This window comes from Hibiscus syriacus, unplaced genomic scaffold (assembly GCF_006381635.1).
Source record: "Hibiscus syriacus cultivar Baekdansim isolate YM2019G1 unplaced genomic scaffold, ASM638163v2 tig00111273_pilon, whole genome shotgun sequence".
NCBI lineage: Eukaryota > Viridiplantae > Streptophyta > Magnoliopsida > Malvales > Malvaceae > Hibiscus > Hibiscus syriacus.
This window is the reverse complement of record NW_024063040.1, coordinates 2,710,661-2,722,367: the sequence shown is the minus strand read 5'-3', so window position 1 is coordinate 2,722,367 and position 11,707 is coordinate 2,710,661. Positions and strand designations below refer to the sequence as shown.

Below are 11,707 nucleotides of genomic sequence, written 5' to 3'. Positions count from 1 at the left end.
AAAAATGATACATTTTTTATTATATATATCTCGAAAAATATGGGAGGGAATAAACCCCTTTTTACAATATAATTTATGGTTTTTATAACCCCTATTACATGACAAAAAATATTGTTTTTTTGTTTGGTGACCTGCTGAGCATGATTGAGGCATGGTGCTGGCGTGGGTTTGTTGTGGAGCAGGGCATGGGCAGTATGGTGCAGTTGATGGTGGCAACAACAATAAGGGATGGTGTTGCTGTGCTGGTAGGACAAAAAATGATGATTACACTATCATCAATGGAGATAATAAAGCATTTATTCTCCCTCGTCTATGCTATTATTACGAAGTTTAAGAACTTGGTCACTAATAATTCATTAGTACCAGCATCTTCCATTTCGTAACTATGGTTCAATTGTACACCTTATATTGTATATCTGATAATACATTCAATATGTATTTCCAACATAGGAAGTCGTAATGCTTCCAAGATCCAGTAACAACATTTACCTCATCCTCTCTAATAATGAAAGGATCATCTCACATTTGGTCAAATTCACCATGACCAAATAAAATAACATCTTATGTTATCACATCTTAAAATTATGTTCATAGAATTTTACAAGTTTCTCATAGTGGCTCATGACCACAGACAATCACAAATTCGTTTAACACACAAAACTAGAATTAATAATAATTCCAACAATAAACCAAAATTAAATTGTGATTTATTTTATCAACAAAATTTAGTCATGAACTAAAATTCTTAAACAAATCAGTAACAAGGTTGTTACTTTCCAACGATTGCTATAGAAATCAAATAATTTTGTTACATGACAGAAATTAAATCTCAATTGATTTTAAATACGAAATCAAATATTTTAATAAATAGAAAATTAATTCTTTTTTATTTTCGATTTTGTTATCGAACATAATCAAAATTCTGAAACAAAATCAGTAACCAAAGTTAATTTCACGACAATCACTGTTATACAGATTTATCCACTTTGAGAATTTTAGCAAACACGTTAAGACGACATGATAAATCCCAAAACACATTTGTTTGTTATCTCATTTTTGTTTTATCATGATATCTGAATCATTTCAGATTAAAGAAATGTAGAAGAAAGAGTTCTAAATCGTTTCGTATTAAAGGGAAATATTCAAATTTCACATACATGATTGACTCCATCGTTGTCAATCAAAACTTGAATTCTTGATCATTAACTTCACCGTTGTTAATCAAAGCTTTAACCGTCAAAATTCAAAGTGTTCCCCCACAAAGTGCGCAACCATAAAGATCTTACAAAGATTTTGGAATTCATTTAAACTCCTACACATAAATTAATGGAGTCATATCTCACATTAAAATTAAATTCAAAATATTCCTCAAAGAATTTGAAATTGATAAATTCAAAATTTGAAGAAAAACTTATCTTTGGCGTAAATTTCTCTTGATTTTCGCACAATATTTGTTTTGCCTAAATTTTGGCAATTCCTTTGTATACAACAAGGATTAAACTCATGAATTCTATATCATCTATGAAAAATAAGAAAATCAAACATGTCTTAAGATTGTTAGATAAATCGCGCATTAATCTGGGAATGATATAGAAAAGTAATAATGAATAAATATCATTATAAAATTAAGGGGATAGAACGAGTTTACTGTCTTAAGATTGTTAACCGAAGTAACAATCTTAGACGAAATCAAACATGAGAAAAACCAAACAAAGAAGTTAAACTTCGTAAAGTAAATCAAAATCAAATAGAAAGAAAAATACTCCTTTTAATTTTGATCAGTTGAGATCATAATAAGTTGAGTCCTGTCATTACACAGTTCCTTAAGACAAATTTTCAGTCACTCCTTTGGTACTCGAGTTCATTGGTCGTCTGTCTCCCAGGATACAACAACTTATGATCAGATACAGTAACACATCTACAGAGATCACAAATGATCATTGCCTTCAACTATCACCGGAAAACTAGTGGAAGAGAAGAATATTTTCTAAGGAGAGAAAATATTTTTCAAGAGAAGAAAACTTCTAGAACTCTCAATTGTTTTAAAATGTGAAAAACCTAACAGGTTTGCTAACTATTTATAGGGGATTTTCAAGAGAGATTTAATCCAACCAAATATCTTTTAATAGTCAATATTAAATAGATAACAATATCTTTTAATTTGAAATATTCAAGAGATAAAACTCCTTTTACCATTCAAACTTAAATATATATTGTTTTGATTTGAAATATACAAAAGTATATAATTATATTTAATATTCAAAGTTAAAAAGATAATAAATACCTTATTAAATTGACATATTCAAAGAGTACTTATCCTACTAACATTCAAATTAAATAATATATTTTTAATTTGCAAAGGTCAAAAGGTAAATTCCTTTTACTATTTAAACTTAAACAAATATTATTTTTAATTTGAAATATACAAAAATATATAATTATCTTTTAATATTCAAAATTAAAAAAGATAATAAATACATTTTTAAATTAACTTATTAGAAGAATAATTATCCTACTAATATCTAAATTAAAAATTATCATTTAATTTGCAATAGTCAAAAAGACTATAAATTTAATATAAATATTAAATTCATCAATTAAATTCATCCCTTTCCAACATTTTGGGGCCTCCCTCATGTTTGTTTACTTGAGCTTGTTAATAATTCGTTCAATGGGCACATAGGGAAATCAACTGCAAATGCTAAGAATTTTTCCCTTTTGATTATATTCATGTCATTGCCTGAAGAAATTGGGTTAGTACGTAAATTAGTCAAATAAGAAGAAACAGCGGGGAGAAGAGCAAGAAGAAGAAATAGCGTAAGACTTTCGTTAATGATATAATGGATATTTAAACTAGATGGATCAATAATGTAATGAGCTAAATATATTTGATTTTTAAATTTGTGACTAAAGTCGATCAGACCGAAAATAAAGTGGGTTATTTGCATAATTTATCCAAATTTATTTATAATTATATATAGCTAATTATATTTTTATGTGAACTTAAATATTAATTTTAAAATCAGTAACAACTAATAATATTATAAAAACAGATTAGATTATATTAAAACTTATGAATTCAATCTTAGTTTTCATCATTCTAGGACTCACGTCATAATTAATTCGATTGCTAATAATTACTCTCCTTTTATTTTAAGGTTAATGTACCTTTTGGCTCTTGATTTTGATACTATGTAATTTGATCATTGATTTTGACTTTTAGTTATAATTCGGTCTCTGACTATCTTTTTATAATTTTCAATTAACGATTTATATTTTTATTTATATATTAAAAATGATAAAAAAAATGTTAAGATTCATATTTTAAATTTTATTTTAATATATAATAAATTATATTTAAAAAGTTAGGGTCAAGCTGCATATCAAAGCTAAATTCAGGGGTCAAGTTGCAACGAGGAAAGAGATAAGAGGCTAAATTATAGGTTTTATCGATTTGGTTGGTTTGCAAATTGTTTACCCCACGTTTCTACAATCCTGAGGCGATGGTCTTCCCTTGAAAGTTGCATGGAAACCGGGAAAGTTATAACTAAAGGAGTTCATTCATGTATAGGTTTAGGATCCATTAGTGAAGATGATTTCCTGTTATTAACTGTTGTATGGTGAGCTCTGTAACATTTCATGGTGATTGTATTATGATATTCATGACTTGAACAAGAAAAAGAAGATCAGTCAAAAGTTTTTAGAAGTTAAACGTGATAGAATAATATCACGCCAACTTTACATCGCTTCGAGTGTTCAATTTATTTGATAATATTAATGATTAATTCGTTAGAAATTAATTTTTTATTTGTGAAACTTCAATAAAAATAAAAATTTATTTAAATATTAGTAAATATGTAATTTACCCTTTTTTAAATTTGAAACATTTGACTTCCGTGATAAAAAAAATTGTTGTTATTGATCATAAATACTAACACCAGAAATATCATGATCTAAACGTACAAAGTCAAACGAATAAAAATTATTTTTAAATAAGTATTACTTTATATTCGTCTCGTATTAATAAAAATAATAATAGATTCATCATTTATGTAACTGATTGTATCATATATGTAATGATATTTATACAGCTATCGCTAATTTTATCATGTGATACACATTTTAGTTCAATCGTACCCTGATGGGGTCTATCTCTTCAATGCCCTGGTTCCTGCCACCCCTTCAATTATTTTAATCGGACGGTCATAAACCTCACCATCTACCTACCTTCAATTATTTCAATCGGACAGTCATAAATCTCACCAACTACCCAGCTCAACTCGATCATTATATGTACATGCCATACACAATTAAGTCACTCGGTAAAGCCGAGCAGAGGTGTGGAAAGTTTCAAAAATAGAGAGCGATGGAATCCATGACAGCAGCAAAACCAGTGAAAGTGGCTGCCCTTTGTGGGTCTTTGAGGAAAGGCTCTTACAACAGAGCCTTAATTCGTTACGGTAATGTACATCCAAATTGACGCCTAAAGGAATGTTCTTGTTTTTGTTTCTGGGAAATATTGATTTGGGTCTTGTTTTGCTTCAGCTATGGAGATAACTAAGCAGGAAATTGATGGGATTGAGATTGATTTCGTTGAAATTTCATCTCTTCCTATGCTTAACACTGATCTCGAGATTGATGGTAAGTATCCGCCGGTTGTTGAGGCTTTCAGGCAGAGGATTTTGGCCGCTGAGTGCTTCCTCTTTGCTTCCCCGGAGTACAACTACTCTGTTACTGGTATTATCTCAAAGCTTTCTCCTTGCATTGTACTTTATTTTTTGCGTACAATGGTTTTCTTGCCTACAATGTTTTTTTGAGGGATAATCTCTTTATATTTTCTGTAATTTATACTACGCTATACACTGTAATCAGTCACATCTCCACTTTTCTATGCACTGTTTGTAAATCAAAACAATTTGACATTTCATCTAAGTTCAAGTTTCTGTTTAAAGAAAAAAAAAAGGTCTTAATTTCGACCAGGTGGAAGGGATTGTGAGGTTGGGGTGATTGATGGTATATGAATCTGATGAGTAACAGTTTAAAACTCTTTAGCTGAAGATGTAAAGAGTGAAAGTTTTAGTATTTCTTGCTTTTGCATTATGTATGTTTTAGTATTTTACAGTGTTGTTATGATGCATCTTAAGCAGAGCAACTCAAAGCATTAAATACTCAAATGGTAGAATAGAGACCCTAAATTTAGTTTTGTTTCATTCGAATTATTTGGTGTGAAGAATTTTGATTAAACATAAGCCTTTTGAGGTCTCCATGTAGTTCAAAACCACTTCGCACTGCAAGTTGAAAGAATGCCGCTTCAATGAGTTAGGTACTTTCTCATGTGTAAGGTCTACAATGTAAATGCCGGGTTTCGAATACCGTGAACAGTTTAGTCGGATCTCTTGATTTTGGATTTCATCCCATTAACTATATTATTGTCTGCTCTTTACTAGCACTCTTGAAGAATGCAATGGACTGGGCTTCTCGACCACCAAATGTTTGGGCTAATAAAGCTGCTGCCATCGTAAGTGCTGCTGGAAGTTTAGGTGGTGCGCGGGCACAGTATCATTATCGCCAAATTGGGGTTCGTCTTGATCTTCATTTTATCAATAAAGAGTTTTTCTTGAATGCATATGAGTCTCCAGCTAAGTTTGATAGTGATGGCAACCTAATTGACCCATCATTCCAAAGGAGAATGAAATCAGTTCTTCTTGCCTTGCAAGCATTTACTCTGCGACTACAAGGTAAGTGCTGAGTAAGCAAGTCAGTTGGGCTTTTGTGTTTGTTTTATTGTTATTATGAATCTATGATGGATAAGAATTTGCGGCCAGAAAACGTAAGTAGGTGAAATTCAAACCTTGTTATTCGTGTTCAATTTATGTACTAGTAATACATTTACTAGGACAACTGGACCAGAAAGTAAAGATCCAGTAATAGTAATAGTAATAGTATTAAGCAGTTTTAAGGAAGAAAATTTTCCTATTGTACTAAGTCTGCCGTGACCGTTGCTTATCTAGTTTCTTGCTTGATGTTCGTATCTTGAATATGATCCATGTCTGAGAGATACTTAGACATGGTATGAGGGCACAATCCATTGGAAAGAATTTAGAAAAAAAAAAGGATAAGCATACCCATGTCGTGCACATATCTCTATCCAACGCCACGAGTGTGAGTAACATAGATGTGTAGGATGGTTACTATGCTTACAGTTGTATTTGTCACCCGTATACAAACCTGCAAACTTAGAAGTTGCAGTCTAGCTCCGACACTCATTAAAGCCATAAACTTCTCGGTTATAAAAGATGTTGTTCTTCTGTATACTAGAATATGTTCCTCAATCCGATATGAAACATAGGTTAAACCACTGAAAGCAGTGCCTGGAATGCAATCTGACTAGACAACAGCATCCAAGACCGTTAAGAACATGTTTATGCATTTACTCTTTAATTTTCGGGTTTCTAAAGAACGTTTATCTTGGCATCTTTCACTTGCTAGTTGACTACTTCTGTTGGTATAGGTTGCAATTTCAATCCCTCAACAATGTCAGAGTTCCCAAGGCAGATCAACAAATTTTCCGAGGAAGGACAAGTCTTAACACCATTCACCAAAGGAAATCTTCATCAAAGATTCGATACTAGCCCCCAATACAAGCTTGGAATACCATCTGAGGCTTATGATTGGTATGATCTGGAAACCTGCAACAATGAAAGAAGTGTTCTTAATCGGTTTCAGGACATGCATTTCAGGCTCAGGGACGAAAGGTCCACTCCAAATGCTAGGGAAAGGATGTATAAATTCGCATTGGTTGCGTCTTGGGTGTTCTTCCTTATTGTATTCATGCTATTCCTTACCGTATTCATGCTCGATTATCGGGTTAAGAACGTCGTGGATGCTTACTGCCAGAGGAATGTGTTTGGCAGAAGCCCTGATCTCTGGGTGGCCTATAATTAAAAGGCTATGCTCGTCGTCATTGTAGATACTCTGGTTTTTTATGCATTCGATTTCTACATAAAACATGCTTTTGAGCAATCCCAGAATTAGATCAAGCTATGTGATATCTTGGCTTTTAGAACAAACTATTGAACTACTCGTGCTGTTTAAGTTGACATGCTGTTTTGTATTAGAAGCAGTGTTGCTGCTATTGGCTTGTGCTCTAATCGTGTTGAATCTGAATGTTATTATTTGGATTCGAGTTAAATATTATTACCTATGATATTATCTACAAATATATGAAAGTTATTATTTGAATTTTTAAGTCAATTTTATAAAATTACGAATTGAATTAATTAAATCAAATTTCTTAAAATTGAATCAAATTAAAAATATTAAATTTTCTTAATCAAATTAAAATTTTTCACCTCTCTCACAGTTGATTATTTTTAATGTATATATTCGAAACAGAACTGACCGTTTTAACTTTCGAATGTATTTCTCTTTCTCTGGCATTCGAACTAAAGAATTTGAGTTTTGGGTAATAGCAAAGAAGATAGATCATTAGTTAATTTACAATTTAGACAACATAAAGAGAGAAGCATGATTACGACTTGACGAACTAAAATTAGTGAATTTCAGACGGTCTAAGAATGGCAATCATGTTCATCAGTTCACCGTGTATCCATCTATTATCCCCCTCCAATTGTTTGGTTTCCTAGAAAACTTAGGAGCTAAATCTGGAAATCATTCGAATTTTTTTGGCTCAATTCCAACGAAACAAACCAAAGAGAGAGAGAAAGAAAAATTACCCAGAAATAATAGAAAAAAAAAAGGGAGAAAAAAAGCAACCTAATCCTCTTCATTCTAGCAGCTCCCTTTTCTTTTGTAATTTTACTTCATTATCTGAAAAATACCCATTTCTTAAAACCAAGACTATCCCAAACAGATCGGATTTTTGTCTTGCTTTTTGTTTATTTAGACTATTTCATTTCCCTCCAATTTTCTCTCTTCAGGGTCTTCCTGAAAGTTCCCATATTGATGCAATAAAAATACAGAAAGACCATCTCTTAAAAAAAAAAAAAAACCCAGAAAGACCAGAGATGGATATAATCCCTTTTATCATTGGGTTTATTAGTGGTTAAAGAAAGGCAATAGGAATTGATTAAAAAAAAAGCTAGAAATTTTTACTTGTTTAATACATAGAATGAACAAATGAGCAAAAAGCTTGGCTTTAGAAAGGCCTTGGAAAGTATACTAAAGAAATCACAAGTTGCTGCAAAGAAGAAAGCAATCAGCATATTTACAGCTATGTCAGTAGCTCATGTTGATGACGAAGAACCGATCCCCGGTGAAGTTTGCCATGTCGAAAAGGCCCTTCCAAAAGGTGAATTTTATATAGGCCAATGGAGTGGTAATTTGCCTCATGGGGATGGGAAGTATTTATGGCCTGATGGATGCATGTACGTTGGTGAATGGTTTAAAGGGAAAATGATGGGGAATGGCAAGTTCTGTTGGTCTTCAGGTGCTACCTATGATGGCGAGTTCAAGAGTGGTTACATGGATGGCAATGGGACTTATTCCGGTTTTTCAGGAGATACTTACAAAGGGTCTTGGGTTATGAACTTAAAACAAGGAGAAGGTATTCACAGTTATGCCAACGGGGATCGCTACGAAGGCGAATGGTGCGGCGGATCGCAAGACGGACGCGGGAAGTACCTCTGGAAGAACGGGAACAATTACGTCGGTGAATGGAAGAATGGAATGATGAATGGCAATGGAACAATGGTTTGGAGCAATGGGAACAGATATGATGGTTCTTGGGAAGATGGTTTCCCTAAAGGAAATGGGACTTTTAGAAGGCCTGATGGTAGCTGTTATGTTGGCATGTGGAGTAGAGATGGTAAGGATCAAAACGGAACTTACTATCCGTCTGGTTCACTAACCGATAGTCTCGATTGGGATCCTCAGCGAGTGTTATCAGAGGATTTGAAAGACTGCACTATATGTCCTGGTGAGAAAGTGTCAATCTTGCCATCACAGAAGATACCAAATTGGTCTGCAATGGCTGTAAAGAAAGAAGGGAAGGGAAGGAGATTGTCAAAGCTACATAGCCGTAGTCGTAGTTCAGACGTGTATGATGTTTTGGCTGCAAGTGAAGGATGGGTTGAAGATAGAGCAGTGAGAGCTCTTCATGAAAATTCAAATACAAGAATGTTTAGGCCACTGTTTAAGAAGACAGTGAAGAAGCAAGGCCAAACAATATCGAAAGGCCATAAGAATTATGGTCTCATGCTCAATTTGCAGCTAGGTATCAGGTAGTGATTTTCTTTTCTGTATTTAGTTTGACATTGAATCTTATCTTAAACCTTAATGTTGCGTTGTATGGAGCTTATGTACTAATCATGTATGCATTGGTTCTCTGGTTACATTGCAGACACTCTGTTGGAAGGCCTGGTCCAGCTATATCCCTTGATCTAAAGCCATCGGCTTTCGACCCGAAAGAAAAAGTATGGACTAAATTTCCACCCGAAGGATCAAAGCACACTCCGCCGCATCAATCTTATGATTTCAAGTGGAAGGATTACTGTCCACTTGTATTCAGGTTAGAAACAGGACCATCTCCTTCATTACAGAACCATTTGGACACATAGTGTTTTGTTAAATTATGATAGTATTTCCTGACATGTATCGTCTTTACATTTCCAGGACCCTTAGGAAATTGTTCAACGTGGATGCAGCTGATTACATGCTTTCGATATGCGGGAACGATGCCCTCCGGGAACTATCATCCCCCGGAAAAAGTGGGATGTTCTTTTACTTGACCAACGATGACAGATACATGATAAAGACGATGAAAAAGGCCGAAGGAAAAGTAAGTCCACTGATCATATCTTTATGCAGTAGGCACTGTAAAGGTGCACTACTCATTCTTGATGAATAATGTTGCAGGTTCTCATAAGGATGCTCCCGGCCTATTATAATCATGTCCGGTCGTTCCCGAACACTCTAGTCACCAAATTTTATGGTCTTCATTGTGTGAAACAACTTGCTGGGTCTGCGCAGAAAAAGGTAACTGTCATGTTACACGATTTCGGACATCAAACATGAACACGATTCGAATTCGTACGATTTAAGAAATCAATCTCATACTTTCTGCATTTGGGATTTAATGAGTCAGGTACGCTTTGTTATAATGGAGAATCTATTCTGCACTCACTATGTCATTCATAGGCGTTTTGACTTGAAAGGCTCTTCACATGGTCGCACAACCTGCAAACCTGAATCAGAAGTTGATACGACAACAACTCTCAAGGACCTTGATCTCAATTATATATTTCGGTTGCAGAAACTATGGTTCCAAGAGTTTTGCAGGTGATTTTCTTCTCTGGTAAACTCTTTCTAGTACAGTCATCATCCTCATTTGCACAAACTTTTGAGTTTGGTTAAAAGATATGAATGTTTTGGGTGATTTTCATGTAGGCAAGTCGACCGAGATTGTGACTTTCTTGAACAGGAGAGAATTATGGACTACAGTCTGCTGATTGGTTTTCATTTTCGAGAAGCTTTCTCGCCTTGTCCTTCCGATGTTCCCTCACGTACTGGTTATTTTTAGTCACCTCTCTCGAATTTAAATCTTCCATGTCCATGCTATCTGTGACCCCTTATCTGATTAATATATGTTTTGGACTTAATTTGCAGAACCTCAAGATCCTGAAAACGAAGATGCTCCTCGGCTTTCTCAAGCTTCGTCTCGGTAATACGAATGTCTTCAGTTTTAGATACTCATTTATTTTCTATGGCAACACCAATTTTTTTAGTTTCCTTCAGTTGCTAAAATCGAAATTGATCGCTATGTGAACTTTACTTGGATGCATTCATGTGTCTGTTTGTGTTCTTCCTCTTCTTTTGTTCACATGAAAAGAAAAGACGAAAGAAAACTCGAACTCGATTTCGAGGGCAAACAGAGTTAATGGATCTAAAGGGTTACATGTCCTATATGTGACGATCTTTCAATATGACAGCTGCAGGTGGTCTTCCATTAGATTGGGCATAAATATGCCTGCTCGGGTGGAGAAGACCGTGAGGAAAATGGATTGCGAAGCTCAGCTAGTCGGAGAGCCCACCGGCGAATTCTATGATGTTATACTCTTCTTCGGTATAATCGACATTCTACAAGACTACGATATCACCAAGAAGCTCGAGCATGCGTACAAGTCGATGCAGTATGATCCGACATCCATATCAGCTGTAGATCCAAAGCAATATTCAAAACGCTTTCGGGATTTCATTTTCAAAGTTTTCGTAGAGGACACTTGAGAAAATAGTTAGATTTCGACGAGATTTCAACGACGAAAGACGGTGTCCATTCACGCACATTCATTAATTTTTTTTTCTGGAGATTTGAGTCAAACGCAGAAGATTATTACTTCCGTCATTCACATGACTAAGGAGGATGATCAATGGCAGAGCCGGACACGGTTTCGTAATTCAGGGATAGTTTCTCAGTACAATTTCTTCATCTCAATCACTTTACAGTTGAAGATATAAGATAGGTTATAGCGAAGTTCTATATTACTCGAATTCGGATATGAATATGTTCAATTTTCCTAAGATCTTTCGTGTATTGAAAATGTTCTTAGAATGTCATATCGTCATATTCAAAGCCATAGATCAAAGTATGTTAAATTCTATGTTTAACCGTGTACCGAGAACCACTAAAGATTGCTTCAAATGTGTAAACGAATTGGCCAAAACTGGTGAAAACATACGTGAATTGATT

General features: G+C 34.2%; 2 protein-coding genes across 5 annotated transcripts; both read left to right on the top strand.

Moving 5' to 3' along the window:
* The first annotated feature begins 4,337 nt into the window (after nucleotides 1-4,337).
* Nucleotides 4,338-7,161, top strand: LOC120157570 (NAD(P)H:quinone oxidoreductase-like). Its single transcript, XM_039168664.1, has 4 exons — nucleotides 4,338-4,460; nucleotides 4,546-4,737; nucleotides 5,448-5,738; nucleotides 6,512-7,161. Exons 1-4 carry the CDS (start codon nucleotides 4,367-4,369, stop codon nucleotides 6,943-6,945), a joined length of 1,011 nt encoding a protein of 336 aa, XP_039024595.1. The 5' UTR covers nucleotides 4,338-4,366; the 3' UTR covers nucleotides 6,946-7,161.
* A 927-nt stretch (nucleotides 7,162-8,088) lies between these two features.
* Nucleotides 8,089-11,494, top strand: LOC120157523 (phosphatidylinositol 4-phosphate 5-kinase 6-like). Of its 4 annotated transcripts, none has more exons than XM_039168624.1 (7): nucleotides 8,089-9,242; nucleotides 9,362-9,529; nucleotides 9,634-9,799; nucleotides 9,877-9,996; nucleotides 10,106-10,299; nucleotides 10,408-10,513; nucleotides 10,855-11,494. In XM_039168624.1, the coding sequence occupies exons 1-7, from the start codon at nucleotides 8,140-8,142 to the stop codon at nucleotides 11,242-11,244; spliced, it is 2,247 nt and encodes a 748-aa protein (XP_039024555.1). In that variant the 5' UTR covers nucleotides 8,089-8,139; the 3' UTR covers nucleotides 11,245-11,494. The 4 variants fall into 4 exon arrangements, with proteins under 4 accessions (XP_039024555.1, XP_039024553.1, XP_039024557.1 ...); XM_039168622.1 differs by having other exon boundaries at nucleotides 10,408-10,523; nucleotides 10,850-11,494; XM_039168626.1 differs by having other exon boundaries at nucleotides 10,408-10,529; nucleotides 10,910-11,494.
* The last annotated feature ends 213 nt before the right edge of the window (nucleotides 11,495-11,707 follow it).